At 20.5% G+C, this 18655-nt stretch overlaps 1 protein-coding gene across 7 annotated transcripts in view; it reads right to left on the bottom strand.

Moving 5' to 3' along the window:
• Positions 1–13766: 13766 nt before the first annotated feature.
• The window catches only part of LOC129611167 (oxysterol-binding protein-related protein 9), a 74249-nt gene continuing 69360 nt past the window's right edge, over positions 13767–18655 (bottom strand). For 4 of the 7 annotated variants that reach the window (XM_055524149.1, XM_055524146.1, XM_055524147.1 and 1 more), the window contains 9 exons: positions 16014–16427; positions 15779–15930; positions 15616–15714; positions 15372–15546; positions 15177–15312; positions 15024–15116; positions 14836–14957; positions 14608–14713; positions 13777–14539 (listed from right to left, as the gene is read on the bottom strand). In XM_055524149.1, the coding sequence (XP_055380124.1) occupies positions 14453–14539; positions 14608–14713; positions 14836–14957; positions 15024–15116; positions 15177–15312; positions 15372–15546; positions 15616–15714; positions 15779–15930; positions 16014–16427 (1384 nt within the window). In that variant the 3' untranslated portion in view covers positions 13777–14452. Of the gene's footprint in view, positions 14540–14607; positions 14714–14831; positions 14958–15023; positions 15117–15176; positions 15313–15371; positions 15547–15615; positions 15715–15778; positions 15931–16013; positions 16428–18655 lie in introns of those variants that run through there. The other 3 variants (XM_055524145.1, XM_055524144.1, XM_055524150.1) reach the window with 3 other exon arrangements.

Genomic DNA, 18655 nt, shown 5'->3' on the forward strand with positions numbered 1-18655 from the left:
CGTAATTGACTTTGAATTTTGATCATCCGTAAACGTCAAAACAAAAAAAAATTTTTTTTTAGATTTAAAATAATTTTATTCTTACATATTAAAAATTAACAATAAAAATATTTTTTATATTATTTTTAACGTAATGATAGTCACTCAACACATCAAATTTATTTATTGAATTACTACGTCAGACTATCTGCATGTAAAAAAAAAAATTTACAATTTTGACGCTTAATTGACTTTTTTTAAACGTTTAAGAATTTAAACTTTGACTGAGAGTAAAAACGTAGTAGAGTATCCGTAAACTCAGACAAGTCAGATTTTGTAAAATTTGACGTTTAAGAATTTACCACAACTCTAGGCTTTTTGATTTTCAGTATCTATCATTATTTGTCCATATTGATTATAAATTCATAATTCCGAGAGAAAATGATTAAATGTGAAAAAAAAAACTTTCACGTGAGAAAAAATGCTAGCACATTTTTGTAGTTTTATTGCAAAAAGGTTTTCGTTTTTGTTTGTAAAACTGCAAAAAATTTTCTCGCAAATCGGCAGCGTAACAAATTTTTTTCTGCTTTTATATTCCCCACTTCAATTAGTAGAAAATTCAATCAAATTTTTTGACACCAGAGTTTTTGTTGGTAGCCAAAGTAACATCAAAGAAATATCCAATTATTTTAATGAAGAAGAGCTTGAAATCTCCAATATGTTGCTTATTTAAAAAAAAGATTAAATACTCTTATACTGTATGATTGAAAATCAAATTCAAAATACTCTGGACATTTTTTTACGGTTTTGATTCTAAAATATAAAAAACAAAATTACATATTTACTTATGAGAAAAAATTGTACACATAAATCAGCGCTATCATGAGTTCCACTCGCAGAACCATATTGACTTTTCAATGAACATAAATTACATTCGTAGATATTATGAATCAGCAATGGCAGCACCATTTTTCGGACTATCAAAATCAGTATTCTATTTCAACTATCAATGATATCAATGACTATGACTAAAAAACTTTCGAATATAAGTTTTTGTTTAATTTTAGTTTTTGAATAATTTTAAAAAATGAAGAAAAAAAAAATTTTTTTTAGCAAATAAGAATTAATTTCCCTTCATGATAGCTGTGTGAGAGAAAGAAGAAAACAAAGAAAAAAATTCAAAACTTCCAAATTTTAAATGATCGTTCTCTATAAATTGACACGTATGATTTTTTCATTCGTAGACTTTTGAAATTTATTTTTGCTACGAAAGTAGTGCATGACATGATCTCTCTGTATTATGAATATTCGGAACAGAATATTAGTAATTCGAAATTCATAATATGACATTCGTAATTTTCCGAAATTCAGGGCTACAAACGGAATGTTCATGATAGGGCTGATTAAATTGCACATTACAAAAATTTACTTTGAAGATAGCACTAAATATAATAATTAAGTAAACTATACATGCCTGCATATACATACATACAAATTTACATTAAACATTATATTATTATAATATACAATATAACAATTTTGAATAAATATCAAATTATTTTTTCGAATTTCTTTTTTTCCATAATTTCAACTCTGAAAAAGTATCGCCCTCCTGCTTTTTTTAATTACATATTTCTATCTATAAAAAAAAAAAAGAAAACAAAAAAGAATTAAAAATTCTTATGCTTTATATATAATATAAATATAAATTTATATATATATGCATACACAAACATATATATATATATATATATATTAAACTTAAATGTTAATTACCTCCACTTTGTAGATGCCTTATACACAGTGCCTATTTTATGTATTAAAAGATAAAAACATTTAAAAAAATAAACGTTAAAATAAAAGAAAATAAATGCTAAATAAATAAAAGAAAATATGAATGAAAAATTTAAAATAAAATAAAAATACTTACTTTAACATGGATTGAGGCTAATGAAAAAAAAAATATTAAGTATTTATTTGGAATTAGTCTATAATTTAACAAATTTAGCTTCTTATGTACTCATTGCTGATTTTTTAATATTAAATGTTAATATTTTTGTTTGTAGGTTTTTTTGAGTTTAATCTAGAATATTTTGGAAAAAAAGCCATTTTAAAATAATTCCTTCGACATTAATTTTGCTTATTCTATTTTCCTAGAATACGATAGTACTGGCAACAATGATTTGTCACATCCGTCAATAACATATTATATATCTTGAGGTTAAATTGAAATTAAAGACAAAATTTATGAATACAAATTACTGATACAACTGAAGTGTTTGTAAATATTAGCTTAAACCAAACCAAGTTTTTTATAAAAATATCTGACTATTAAAATATAATTAAAATTTATTGTACAAGATAAAATTCATTTAAAAAAACAATATTCAAACTTTGACATTGCAGCGTCAGCTCAAGATTTCAAATTGCAAAATCATTTAATAACACATTATAAGATCGCAATTTAAGGTATGAAATTTTTAAAAAATACTAGTTTCTATGCTATAACAAGTGTTTATGTTATAAACAGTCACGTATATATAACAAGTGCTTAGTAATATTTTTCCGACATTGGAATGTTTTTCAGACATTGGAATTTCAAAAATATTGTTTTATTAAAATATTCGGCTTATAAATTTTATTTGCTGAACTGTATATTATTAATAAGTACATTATTTTTGAAACTCTGATATCACGAATACTTGCATTATACATGACCTATTCTAGATTAAAAACTTAAAACCCGCTTATGTAAATTTAAATTTAAAATTAATTACTTACTTGGTGTAGAAACAAAATTTCTATTTATTTCAAAAAATATAAAGTAAAAGTTTGCTTTACTTACTTTATTTTTTTTCTAAATTTGTTAATAATTAAAAATTTAAATTTCTTTTTATGAAATCTAAGATTGTAAAATTAAAAATGACCTCTAAACTAAACGGTTTCTTAAAACATTTTCTAAATATTTAAGATTAATAAACAAAAAAAAAAAACATAATTAAAAATGAGACAGCAATGAGTTCAAAATCATCAATAAATTCAGATAAAAATAAAAACAATTTATTCAATATTCTTTTAGCTCTGCTATATAAACAACAAAACATAAACAAAACAAAAATTAATGTACACTGAGAAAAAATATTCTTCACTAAACAAAAATGAAATAGTAAAAATTATTATTTTAAACTTTACAAAACATTATAAAATCTAATAAAACAATATTATTCTGTCAACATGATAAAAACTCATACATAATTAAATAATATGTCTGTCAGTAATTTAAAATAAAATATTTAACAAAATATATGATTGAATAAAATGTATTAATTAATTAAATAAATAAGAAGAAAAATAAAAATGTGTTGTATTAAATGTAATAAATGGTATTGTTTGTTGCATATAATATATTATATACGTTTAATAATATTGCAGTATAATAATATGTTTATAATTTTAAATTTAAATAAGTAAATGAAATTGTGTTATAATCTCACAAAGAAATACATACATAAGCTATATATATACACATATATAATATACAATAAAAGTCTATAAGCTTTAAATAAATATTAAATCTTGTAAAATTTAAATGAAATTATTTATTTACATATATGTATATATTGTATGTGTACAATATTCTGTATATTATATACAAGCTGTCTTAGAGATAGATATTTCACATCAATGGATATTATTAAACATAATATACAATATATACTATATTTATGGTGAAAAATATCAAATATACTTATATGTCCACTGATATATAATTTTGTATATAATATCATCAGTAGCAGTATTTCTTTAAATTTAAATATTATGATGTACATATATGTACATGTAATCGTGTACCTTATATGCATATTATATAAATAAATATGTATGCATTAAGTTGAATATATCGACACTCCCGCATAAAATATAATAAAATGGAAAAAAAATTTCATTATTGTCAAAATTGTCATAAATGTCAAATGTCAAATTTAAGGATATAAGCATTGCACATACCAATGTACATAATATACGTATATTATGGCTTTGTTAGTACAAAAAAAAAAATTTACATAATTATAAATACATAGCTATATTAATTTGTAATAATATTGAAAAACAAATTAAAATAATGAATCTGTCAAAAAAGTTGTCAGTTGTATCACATCACTGTTTTTTTTTTTTTTGAGTGTATCGATTATAATATATACATACATATTTCGATATTATATATTTATATAATTTATGCAATAGTTATTATTATAATTGGAATGAAATGACATCTATCTACACATACTCAAGTTATTCCATTTTAATTTTTAAAGTCAAGTGTTTTTCGAAATTGACAGTTTGGTATTTTGTATGGGGAATTCGAGACAAAATTTGGCGAATCGAATACTGATTTGACAACTACACGAATTTATCAAAGGTATAAAGGTATTTCATTGTGATAGTATACTTTAAAATACTGTCAATACTAACAGTAAAGTGCTGCCATTGCGTAAATAAATTTGTGAATAATTTCATTCATTATAAATAATACCAAGTTTAGCCAATTCCCTAGCTCAAGAATAATGGTCGAAAAATTTTAAATAAATATTTGAGAAAAATAAATTTACAACAAAAATGCCTAAATATTTATTTTTAATTAAAATATAATTTTGTTAAATTTATTACTGCTTTGTCAAAGTAACAGGAATTTCATTAAAGTGATTTTTAAAAAGCAAAAACAGATGGCCACCTTTTTGAATTTATTTAGTCAACTATTAAATTTTGAAAATGAATGAAGATGTCTTTGAAAGTCGATTATAATAACTAATAAATGCATTAATAATACTTAATTAAATACAAAAAAAAACCTAATATATAAGAATATATTATATAAAACACTGAAAAAAAAACATGAGAGAAAAATTATAATTGTTATTATTCGCACAGGGTTAAGTTGCCTCTAAAAATATTAAATTAAACTAATTTAGAAAAAAAAAATATGGATAGTAAAAATAAAATATAAATTCAAAGTAGAATTAAATGAAAATGAATGAATAAAATTTTTGAAACCAAAGCAAAAAAACATACTTACATCTAAATTTATGTAAATAATTTTTTTTTTATATAATTCATAGGTAAAAACTGACATTAGGTTACTTTTTACATACATATACGCTGTATACCGACGCATACGTACTTATATCAATTATTATTTGTAATCAGCTGAATATTAATTTTAATTTATATTTGATTTGTAAATCTGAGTAATCGCAATTACTTATTCACAACTTCAATATTATAACTACTATTTTCAGAGAAACTACCATTATTCTATTTGTCATAAGTTAACAACTTAATTGAATAAGTTTCTCAATAAAATTTTCAATTTCTTTTTAAATGTACCTCAGAGGTTTGTTCTATTCTTTATGCTTCGAAATCACTTAAATTATTTTGCCCAAAAGAAAATATTTTTTGTATTACGTACATAGAAAAAAAATTCTTTGGAAATACGTTACATATGCTGACTGAATCATATTCTGTTAGTTGCTGTTCTGACATGATAAAAAAAAATATTTTTTATTAATTTAAATTTGACAAACAAAAACTTTGAATATATTTTCACAAAAAATCATAGTATAAGTATGTATGAATATGTATAGAAAATATTTTAGTACAGCAGCTTTATAATAGCTTAAATCTTGATGATCGAGATTATAATGTATATTTAAAGCGGTCATGGGACCACAAACTTTCAAAAATAGAAAAACTATTTTAACAAAAAAAAAAAATTCTTTTCATTTTGTTTTCGTTTTTTTTTTATATAGAAATTGCTGAAAATTAATTAAATTTATATATTATATAATATTATAGAAAAACAAAAAAAAAATAAAGTATTAGTGAGAAAAAGATGAAGTATAATTATATAAAAGACTTCATTTAAATTATATACAAAAATAAAATTGTTAAAAAAAAAAATAAAATTATATAAAATAATTTTTTTTTTGTTTTAAAATTATAGATTCAAAATAAAATAGTTTTATGTAACCTATATTAGTTTATATTAGATAATATAAGAATTTAAAAATAAGTTTTAAAAAAAATGAAGCACAAACATTTTATAAACATAATTAATTAATAATTAATAAAAATTCTATACTTATATAAGAAAAACAAAAAAAAGAATTATTTAAATATTTTGTTAATCTTAGCTTGTTTTTCATTACATTTTGTTACTGTTATATAAGCACAAATTGCGATCAATATATTATATATATAATTATTTAGTTTTTAAATATTAGTAAAATATTGGTTAAATTAAAATGGAAAATATTACATGTTTTATTTTATATAATATCAAAAGAATTAATTTTGCTTAAATTTAATTGATTTGGAAAAGTTAAAACTCATAGTTTTTAAAATATTTTTTTTTTTTCAAAAGCTCTTGAAATCTTATTTTTTTTAAGATTTGTATAATTACGTAGAACAATTTAATTTACGTTTGATAAATAAATGTTTACGCCTGTAGAGTCCATTAAAATTTCTCTCAGTTAATTTTTTTAATTTTGAAATTTTTCATGTGTCTTCTTCAAACATGATTTCTTGATAGCTTCATACTTATGTATATTATGGGTACTTTTGGGAAATTAATTTTTCTTTTATAATAATTATTTTTTTTTTTCGAAATTCATAGCACTATTTCATATAATTCGAAATGCAAAGAAATTTGACTATTTTGATAACTTTCTTAGATTCGACAATATTGATGAATAGGCCTTGAAATTTGAAGCAACATTTTTACTTTGATAAAAATTCTTTTTTGATCAATTTAACGAATTGTATTCCTTTAATTTAGTTAATTACCCTTTGTACCTACAAGTATAAATACATACAATACAATTTAAAAAAAGATTTTGAAATATAAAAAAAATTAGTTATCTAATATTAAAATTTCACGTGATTTAAAAGTATTTTAAGGGCTTTTGTAGGTAATTTTTCGAAGATCAATTTTAATCAATATCAAAAATATAATTAAATTCTAAAATTTTATTCATTATCAATTTAGAAATGGGATAACAGAACGATCCGTTTATTTTATGTTCCTTAACAGACAATTTTCTTATTTACAAATTTCCCGGATTTTTCATAAATTTTTTTAAGATATTAAGAATCGAAAAGTTTTATATTAGGCACATTTTATTATTTAAGGGTTTTTAAAATTTATGCTTCGACTGAGAGAAAAATTATTTGACAACTCATGTGAAAATGATTTTGTATTATTTGATATTTATTTAAAAAATAGTTTCGGTAGGGACTTTTCAAAAAAAAAATTCACCAAATATGGTTATCGTGAAAAAGTTCTCCGAAATCTACTAGTTTTTCTCGACAATAGAAATCCTCTAAGGTTCCAGATTCTGATCTTTTAAAATGTTAGTCTAAAAAATGCATGCAAAATATCGTTTCAAAGGTCTTCAGAAAGCATATAAAATATTAATATTACATACTAATTTCAAAGAATCCCTTTTATAATAACATACTTACCGAATATAAAAGAATTTGGTTTAATATAGGCGGATATTTAATTTCAAAGATCAAAATTATTTTCTTGACTTGTTTTCTAATTTTTTAATTAATTAAACAGTTATTATTATTTTGTCTAAGTTGGAACTATAAACAAAACGTGATTATATATATATAAAATATTGAAAATAAAACAAAAAAATAAAATAAAAATATTCTACAAAAAATATAAAAGGAATTCACATCAGAATATAAAATTGAAACAAAAAAAAAAATAAATGTTATTAAAATTATAATTAGGAAAAGAAAAACATAATGTATAAAAATAATAAATCACTGGTGGATATACATAAAAATATATTAAGATTGCAAAAAAAGCAAAAAAAAATTTGAATAAATGTTTAAATGTTCAAAAAACAAATATAAATAAATAAACAATAAAGAAATTAATAAAAATTATGTATTATAAAAAATATATAAAAAAAATGTATAATTATAAAAATACATAAAAATATTTTGATAACTTAAGTATATATTATATAAAAATTAAAACAAAACAAAAATGAAAACAATGTCGATAAAATCATACCTATACATTATAAACTAAAAATATTTAAAAAAAAAATATATTTAAATAGAATTGAACAGATTTTAAAACAAATTTAAATTATTGATAAGAGAAACAAAGAAATAAAAAATATTGTTTACACCTTCTCTTCAAAGAATCCTCGCCCACAATGAAACAAATAAATGTTCAAATAAAATATTACTTAAAGAAAAAAAAAATGAAAAAATGAGAAATTTAAATTTTTACAATTTAAAATTTTTTAATAATATAACCGAGCTGACTTTAATGTCGGGGCAAATAAAGAAAAATAAATTATATGTATATAATTTTAAATAAATATATAATATATTATATAAAATTCATAAAAGAAAATATAAAATAAAATAAAATATTATTATATATTTGAATGAACTGTGGTGAATTTATGTAAAAATAAATAAATATAAAAACAAAATTACAATAAACATAAGTACACATTATGTTATATAATATAATATATATTATAAAAATAAAAGAAGTTATTAATGAAAATTGTTTAGCAAATAAAATGAAAAAAAAAATATTAAAACAAAATAAATACATTTATTTATACATATAACTGTAGATATTTTTAATTTAAAATTATAAATGAAAATATAATGAAATTAAAATTTATTAAATTAAATGAGTAAACAAAAAGAAAAAGATTAAATTATATTGTAGATAAAACTCATATTACATACATACATATATAAAATATGTACATATATAAATATATAACAAATATAAATATCATTATTACACTGTATTACTATTATTTAAAAAAAAAAAACAAAGAAAATGCATTCACCTCTAAACCAAAATAGTACAGTAAATCAATATAATATATTTACATAAATATATTTTAATTATAATATTATAAAAATGTATAAGAAAATTTTAAAAAATATAGTTTTTAAAATAGGCAAAAGAAAAACCAAAATCTCTTTTTAATTTTATTTAAAAATATATACATGCATTATACATAATATATGTATATGAAATAAAATATTAAAAAGGACACACAAAATTATTTAATAAAATTAAAATACATAAGTCAACTACAATTATATATTTCTATTAATAATAGAAAAATTATAATATTAATAATTTATTCTAGGTTATTAAATTATTATTTATAATATTGAAATATGTATATCAATACATATTTATATCAGTATATTAAAATATGTTCATATCCATATATTTCTAATAATCATAAATTTATGTAAATGTAAACAAGAAAAGAAATAAATAAAAAATACATTTAAAAAATAAAAAAAAAAAACAAAGAGAAAAAATTCCCATTTTTAAGTTTAAGAAATCAAAATATTTTAATTTTTAATAAATATATTAATTAAATATATTTAAAATATATACATATTAAATAATAGAATAGCATATAAAAATATTATTTATAAACATTACAAATGTACAATATCATAAAAAAAAAAACACAAAAACACACACACACTTTATACACAACTTATTAAAAATTATTAAAAAAAAAAAAATATCATCCAAAATAAAATGAAATTTTTCCTAAAAATATTATTTAAAGTAGAAAAATTAAAAATATATAAAACAAAATAGTTAATATCTTGCATTAAAACCAAAATTGTAATTATCTTTTGACAAATTTTCAGTTATCTCTGATAGTACCAGTTTCTGTAAATTCTTAATTACCTGCCCTTTTATTCAACCATAATGAGAGCAAAAATAAAAAAAATAAATTAAGGAAATAAAAAATGATTTAAAAATAGAAAATTAAATAAAATTATTTATGAGAAAAAAAAATAAAAACAACCAAAAAAAAAACACATGAAATGGAATTAAAAAATTAATATTAAAAAACAAAAAAAAAATTAATAAAACTAAAAAATCTAAAAAAAAAAAGAAATAATTACATAAATTAAAAAAAAAAACTGAAAAATATTTGACAAAAATGTGTAAATGTAAACCCAAAAATGAAATATATATATATATTATACAAATGAATAAAAATTTTGATTTTTAATATTATTTTCAAAGTGATAAATGTTAAAATATTTATCTTACTTTTAAAAATTATTTTAACTTAGGCTTGTGTAAACTCTACCAGGATATTAATGGGGTGGATATTAACACACAGATGTCTTGTAAAAAATAAGTTTTTTAAATTGATAAATCCCCATAAATGCTTGCTTACCAATCGAATTATTATTGAAAAGATTTTTTCAAAAAAGTTCTAAATAGACATAAATTTTTCAGAATTCTAAATAGACGTTCATACTTCAATTGAGCTCGTAAACTTGACTTTTCATAATTTTTGATTTATTTTTTATAATTTTTGAATGGACTTGATATTTCATTAATTTTTGATTTATTTTTAACAATACCTTTAAAAACAAAAAATTAAAATTATTTTTATAAACTTTTTAAAAAAGGAAAAAGGAAGGAAAAGCAAAGTTTTTTATCGAATTGATTTGAATACCTATTTTATCATAAAAATTGTTTTTCATCTAATTCAATGATATTTTGAAAATTTTTCGGATGTCGTACAGTTCACAATTGAGATTTTGGAATTGTTCTTCTAAGGTTCTTTATCTCCATAATATATTGCGAACAATTAAATGTAATAAAAAATTAAAAAGTTCTGAAAGAATTGCTATTAATATATTTTAATTATCTTACAAATCTGATTAGAGCCGCATGAGATTGTTCATTTTTTGTATGACTATCACAATTTTATTCTTTATTTTATATTAGTTTATTTTATAGTTCCAAATAAAAAAAAAACTCATATTTATTTATAATAATTTTTTAACTTTTTATTGATTTTTTGTTTTTTTGTTTTTTATTTATTTACTTATTTACTTTTTTTTTTCTTTTTTCATATTATTTTCAATATTTTTACTTACAATTATTTATTATTATCATTTATATAACGTTATTATGTATAAGAATATAATAAATTTATTTATTTATGTAAGTTATCTAGTTACATCAATATAGACGAATGTATTTACACGATTATTTAATTAATTTTTCTTTGTTTTTTTTAATATTCATTTGACTTATTTTAAATTAAATGAAAATAATTGAAGATGATTTATTTATTTTAAATATAATTTAAATATTTAAATATTTTATCAAAATGTTTTAATTTTTTTTTTAATAGTATTGCATAGTTTTAAAATTAATTTAAAAAGGTGAAAAGAAAAATAAAATGAAAATATATTTGCAATTTGTGAAATTTGTTTTTGAGAAATAACAATGTTTATTTTATTCTATTTTTGTTTTGTTTTTTTGAATTTTTAACAAATTTTTTTATCTAGCTGTTATATTGTAAATTTAAAAATTGTTAATTTTTTTTTGTTTTGTAGGATTAAAGCTCTATAAAAGGTGTTCTTATTTTCGTGTTTGTTATTTTGTTTTAATTATTTATTTGTAGAACTAGCTTGGTGTTATTAATTATGAAAAAAAGACTTTTTACTACCATAAGAAATTTTTGTTTTTTCACACAAATTTATTTCAATTGATTCATACTTAAAACAGTTAATTATTAATTTATTAAATTTAAATTAGATAAAATTAAATCTGAATTAAATTAATTCAATTGGAACGAGTAAATTTATGTGAAATTTTAAAAATATTTACATACCAAATGGTAGAAAAAGTTTTGAAAAAGAGAAAATATATTCAAATTGAGTTTATTTTTTCGTTTTAAAAAACATTTTATTAAATTTTATTTAAGTTCTATCGTTTTTTTTTTTTTGTTTTGTGTGAATGTCTGTTTTTGTAAATATAAATATAATATTTAGTATGTAAGTGTAACAAAGCAAAAAAAAAAAAAGAAAAATTCCAAAAATATTTTCTTAAAATTATTTATTAGGTTGTTTTCTAATATTGTGTTTTGACTATAAAAATAAATGTTTAATATTTCATTCCAATATATTATATAATTTTTATTTAAATACAATTTTTATTAGATATTTATTTTCTAAACGCACATTTTTAAAGCGCGTAAAATGTTATTCCTTTTAATCCGTTCACGATTTTAGAATCGAATTACATACATTATTATTTAATTTTTTATTCGTAATTGTAAATTTTCAAGAATATTATTTGAGTTTAGTTAGTAAAAAGAAAAATTATATTTTCATTTAATGGTTTTTTTTTTCAATCCTCATATTTCATCATGAATATTATAAATAAATTTTAATCTTAAATGTGCGCAATTTTATATTTAAATTTTATTTTAATTTTTTCTTTATTTTTTAATTAATACTTACTATATTTTTTTTAGTTTTTCTTGTTTTCAAAATATGTTTACTTAGCATTTTAAGAGAAGAGCACATTGGTCAAGATTACAAATACAACACATATTAATTCTGGTCCTGAATTCAATTGTTACAAACACATAATTATAGTATAATCTTGTTTAAACATTAATTCTTGTTTTCGTTTTTTTTTTTTCAGTAACTTGGCACTTTTCTAATAATGAAAACTTAATGTTAATTTTTATATTAAATTTCAAATTATTCAAATATATTTTGACATACAAAATGTAAAAAATGTAAAAAGAAATATTTTGTATAGCACAAAAATGGTTCTTAAAATATTCATAAAATTTTGATAAGTAAGGAAGTTTTAATTTAATTTTAAATTAAAATAAAATCGTATTTGTTGAAAAACAGAGTCTAAACAAGAAATTTTTCTATTTAAATGTCGAGTTTTTTTTTTCAAAACGATTTAAATCAGAAAGATGGAATCAGGATTAAAATTTAGTTAGTTTTTATCAATTTTAAGTAGTTGAGTTGAAGAAAAATCGAAATTTTGAATTATTTGACATTTGATTAAATATGTATTTATAATACCCCAAAAATTCTTTTAAGTACCTTTTTAAATGCAGCATAAATCAAAATCATAAATTTTGAAGACATACTATGTAAAACAATAAGAAGTTGGGGGAGATTTGATACATATTTTGATATGCCTTTCAAAATTTTACGTAAATTATCTAAATTATTTAGTAACGTTTATAATGCTGTAAATTTTTAAATAAATAAAATTATGAACTTTTTACTAAACTTACATATTATACGTAGAAAATAGAAACTGTATACAACTATATATAAACTATATAGAATATATTTAAAGAACATGATTTTTCAACATAGTTCGAATGTTTAAAAATAAAATTTGCCTTTTGTTATTTCACAATTTAAAATAGATTTTAATAAATTACCAACATAAAATAAAGTGAAAATTATTCAACATTAATCGACATTAGACCTGTGCATTTGAAATACTTAAAATTAAACTCAATTATTACGTATATTAAAGCAAAACTAAAAAGCAGAGTGACAATTAAACTAGAAAATTATTTAAAAAACAAAACCGAATTTTATGCTAGAAGGCTCAAAGTTTTCATTTCTTTTTACATATTTATGTAGATAATGATATAATTATAATATATATTGAATTTCAATTTAATCTTTGAAGCATATATTTTTTCAATTTATTATTTATAATGTAATGTGTAATTTTGTATATAATTTTGTTACTAATACATAATTATTCATAATTATTTACTTTCATTAGCATTTCCAAAATATACAATTCTATTTTTGCATTAGATAATTTTTGTAATACATTATAACTTAAATCACGTATTTCTTGAGTACTCATAATCTTTCTCAATGTTATATTGTTTCAGTATTAATATAATTATTTGTATATTTATATATATGTATTTGTTTTTTTTTTTTACTTTACTTAATAATTCCTAATTTAATGGGATTTTATATTTAGTTATTAATTAAATATAGCATTGTTTTTAAGCTTATTTTTAACATATTCTATATAAATTGTGTAAGTATGTAATTATGAATTCAATGCATGTGTATAATTTTTATTTTGAATTAATGTAGATTTTAATGAATTTTATAGAAATTTGTTTTATAATATTCTGTTGCTTTATTAATTTTATTTCCTATTTTAATTCTATTTTTTTCGAGTTTTTCTTTTGTTTTTTTTTTCTTGTTTTTCAATCTTTATCACTTTTTTTATGAAAATAATTTTATGTAATATTTATATTCAAAATATTATTTTAATGGAATATTTATGATTATATTTTTATTCTTTTATTTTGTGTATGATTGTAACAATTTAAATTGTTCTTAACTTGATATGAGAACAAAAAATAAATTGTTTTGTATGTAATATTATTTTCATAATGAAATTAAATATGATGAATAATTTTAGAAATTTTGCATTTCAATCAAAAATAATATGAAATTTCTATGAAAAGAAGTTAAAAATAATGAAAGAGTTATGGTGTTATCGAATTAGGAAAAAAAAAAAACAAACGTAACAACTAATTATTTTAATACTTTAAAATTACTATCTTTTATTTTCTTTTTCTTGTAAATAAAGTCTCTGACTAAGAGGATTTGTATATATCCAGTTCTCTCCAACAGGTTTGAAATACTAAAAATAAGCAAGGCGAAAGTTAATATACTTATTAAAATATCAAGTTTATTTAATTTTCATATTACCTTTGTATTCCAATTGAGTTCACAGTCTTTCCTTGTTTTAGCTTCTTCACGTTGCTTTTGTTCAACTAAATATTTAGCACTGGTAGCCCGTTCAATATCGTTTAATCTATAAGAATGAGAATATATTTTTAGTAAACAGATATGATTTTTTTGACCTATACATATAAAAATTATATAAAAATTACATATAATTTACATATTAATAATTTGCACTTAAAATAAACCTACTTTAGGCCAGCTGTAACTTCTTTCCAAACTTTCCTAGATTCACAATCTTCTTGTTCAGCTATAGGCCTTACTAATTTTTTATGTATATTAATCTCATTTACATCTATAAAAACTTCCGGTTTCTAAAATAAAATATATTTATCAATTCAAAAATATTTTTACTTTATTATGCATAAATATTAACTTACATGTCTACTACCATCATTCCATTTTGCTTCCATTAAACCACTCCATTCACCGGCTACAGAAACAAATGGTTTTTTCTCATTTGGACTAAATATCTATTTCAAAATTTAAATCTCATTGAATTTTATTAATTTAAATTAAATATGAAAAATTACCTCTGCAGTAATCCTATTCTTTTTACCACCATAAAATGGTTTTGTTAAAAATTCTACGTCAGCATAATGACCAGTTTGTGGACATTTAATAGTTACAGATCCTCCTAATTCAATCCAAGGTACTGTTAATATTGATCTTAAATAAATTTAATAATATATTATTTTTTTAATGAAATTATAAAATTTTTATTATACCTTCCATAGCCATTTGGAAATGTTAATATATATTCTTCATTACGATCACATAATGTCACAATTCCTTGTCCTATATTATGTACACCAATTGATAAACCAAGAAATTTTGATTTGGTCCAAACATGAGCAAGAAAACTAATTTTTTTATTATAATGTTCAGCATAAAAGGCAGATACTGTAATGTTAACAAAAAATTATTTTATGAATTTCATTGGATTTTAAATTAAAAATTATATTATCATACTTGGCGGATGATGTGATACTTGTTCGGCAAGAAATGTTAACTGATCTTTTCTACACCATGGTATTGGCCCATCAGTTACAATTTCATCATCGGGATCGCCTTAAAATTATTAAAGAGATATTTAAGAGATATTATGAAAATGAATTTCAGAAAAAAAATTTACCAGGAATATCCCAGTGACATCTAAATATTTCCCCTAATATTGGATTATACGGTTTCTTAGCAACAGTACTTTTACGACCAGCATGATAAGAACTTAAATACCATCTAACAACTTGAACCATTCGATCTTTTGGATCATCTAAATCGACAATACTGCATAGGAATAAAAAAAAATTGATAAATATTTAAAATATATATGTATATTTTTTAAATTGAAAGTAACAAGTTGAAATTACCGTAAAAATAAATCAGGATGTGCAAAATAATCTGCATACATTTCTAATAATGAACGTCTTTCTAATATAAATGTTGGTAAGACCACTTTTGTTAAGTCCATACCAATTTTAACTTGTGATAATAAATGTGATACAACAGAACCATGAGATTCCATTGATAAATCTGTATCATCTTCATCTTCATATAATGCATCATAATCAAGACGACCATCGGTTAATGCTGATGATATTACTTTGGACGGAGTTGCAAATGCATCCGAATTTTCACTATCTTGCGATGAACCTTTTATATCATTCTTTTTATCTTTTTTCGATGGTACCGATTCAGTTTCATTTTTATTTGTTATATCTGTTACTGGTGGTACTGTCGGTTCTGTTGTTGTAGAAGTTGAAAATGATACTCCCCTTGTGGCACTGAAATATTTAATAAAAGAAAAACAATTTTTTTTTTTAAATCTTATTTAATGTTATTTTATAATTTCAAAAATATAAAAAAAATCCAATAAAATATAATGTTCTTAAGGATATACGTACAAACATTAAATGAAATACAGAAAAGTAGAAGGGGGGGGGCTTTAATATTTTCTACACAAAACACTTTTTTTGATTCGTTATCCTGGACTTAGTATTAAAATTAAATTTTATAAAAACATTCTACAGATCCATTTTCTGTTTTGTTTACAAATTTAAATGACGTAATTTAATTTTTTACTTTATTGTCATTACCATAATTATGATTCAGTCTTTATAACAGTATGAAGTTAGTAATATTTGTACTGTGTAATAACGTGCTATAAAGTTTAGTATAATGCTCGTTTATAAATTATGATTTTATCTTATTCAAAATTATTTTTTTATATTTAATAATAATCACATCTACATAGGGTCCTCAATATTGTAAAATGTAAAAAAAATTATTAAGGTTTATTGTCGTGAATGTTGAACGTTGAACTTGAGAAGGGCACGGTTTTCTAAATTAATATCGTATTTTGTTTTACGATAAAAATTTTTACCGAAAAATAAGTAAGCTAATTAAATAAAATTTTTATTAGTCTTATAATAAATACACATATTTTAAGCTAGAAGTTATTCCTAATGGTATAAGAAAACCCCAGATAATCGTGAATTGAAGAAGCTACAATGTGTCAATAAATTATGCAAATAAAATTCAATAATTTACGATTCGACCGGTTATCAAAATAGTCATCTAAACTAAATTTGATTCTCATACAACTCCATTTTGTAACTCAGTTGACATAAAAGTGACCAACGCCATAATGAAGCTAATTAATATATTAAAATAATTTTAGATTAAAGTAGACAATTATTTTACAAAACAACAAAGTATATAGAATTTCAATTTAAAAACACACTATGAAATAAATTTGAATAATCCAACAATTCTTTAATTTTATTTCTTATAATTTGTAAAAATTTAATGTCAAACATGAATATAATTCAAATAATTATCATTAATCTTAATCTTTTTTCCTTCTCTTAATGATTTTTCTTCTTTTTTTTTAGACTAGCTGAAATGCAAAATATTATGGCCTTCTTTTACTTTACATAACACAAAAAAAAAACAGAAAATTATTCTATAACTATAGTACAAGTTTTTATTAACTGATTTTCAAGGACAATTCTGGTTGTTGCCATAGCAAATAAATAAAATAATAAAAAAAAACAAGTAAAATAAAAAAATAAATGTTAAATAAAATTATATATCCTTCCTGTACCTCGCAACTTCCCATATTATATATTTTTTGCTTAAATGAAATTTTCTTTCATTTCTGTACAATTTTTGTAGAATTCAAAAGGACATATTGATTTTGTATGTTTCGTTTATAATATCGTAAAGAAATTTTATTTGTCTACGTATTTATTTTATAAAATAAAGTAATTGTTTACAACTTCTGTAACTTCGATATAGCAAGTCTTTAAAATGTAATTTGAACGAGAATCCCACTTCAAATATCTGAGTTTCTGGATAAATGAAAAAAGGAGTAGCGAGCAAAAAAAAAGATGTCGCATCAAAATGGCTAGACATGCATTTGGCTAATATGCAAAAATACTCTGTTGCAGAGATTTGAATTAAATCTACGTTTACGATTAATGAAGTGTTATGTATGATTTGCTCTTCTATATGGTCTTGAATCCTGAGCCTTAAAAATTAATAATATTAACAGAATAGAGGTATTCTAAATGTAAATGCTTAAAGAAGAATATAGGGAATAATAAGAATAGGTTGAACACGTATCCAATAATGAGGTACTGCGTAGAGGTGCATGTAATCGACAGCTACTGACTAACATTAAGCGCACATGAAATGCAGGGCGCGAAAAATTAACTCCTACAATTCATAGTTAAAGGAAAAATTGAAGGCAAAAGAGGAATTGGTAGAAAACAGATGTCATGGTTGCGCAACATTAGGGCTTGGACGGGTATATCAAATATCGGTGACTAGGTGTACCCGACAATAGAGATTCAGTAGAATACAACAACATAGTAACTATTATGAAAACAGAATTATGACCCCTAACATCCAGTAGTGGATAGGCGGTACAAGAAGAAGTTATTGTGACAATATGTTATTCAATACTATATCAAGCCATAAAATTAATTTTTTTAATTTTCTTTTAATA

The sequence above is a fragment of the Condylostylus longicornis genome, unplaced genomic scaffold (assembly GCF_029603195.1).
Source record: "Condylostylus longicornis isolate FDR11 unplaced genomic scaffold, ASM2960319v2 ptg000048l, whole genome shotgun sequence".
NCBI classification, from domain to species: Eukaryota; Metazoa; Arthropoda; class Insecta; order Diptera; family Dolichopodidae; genus Condylostylus; species Condylostylus longicornis.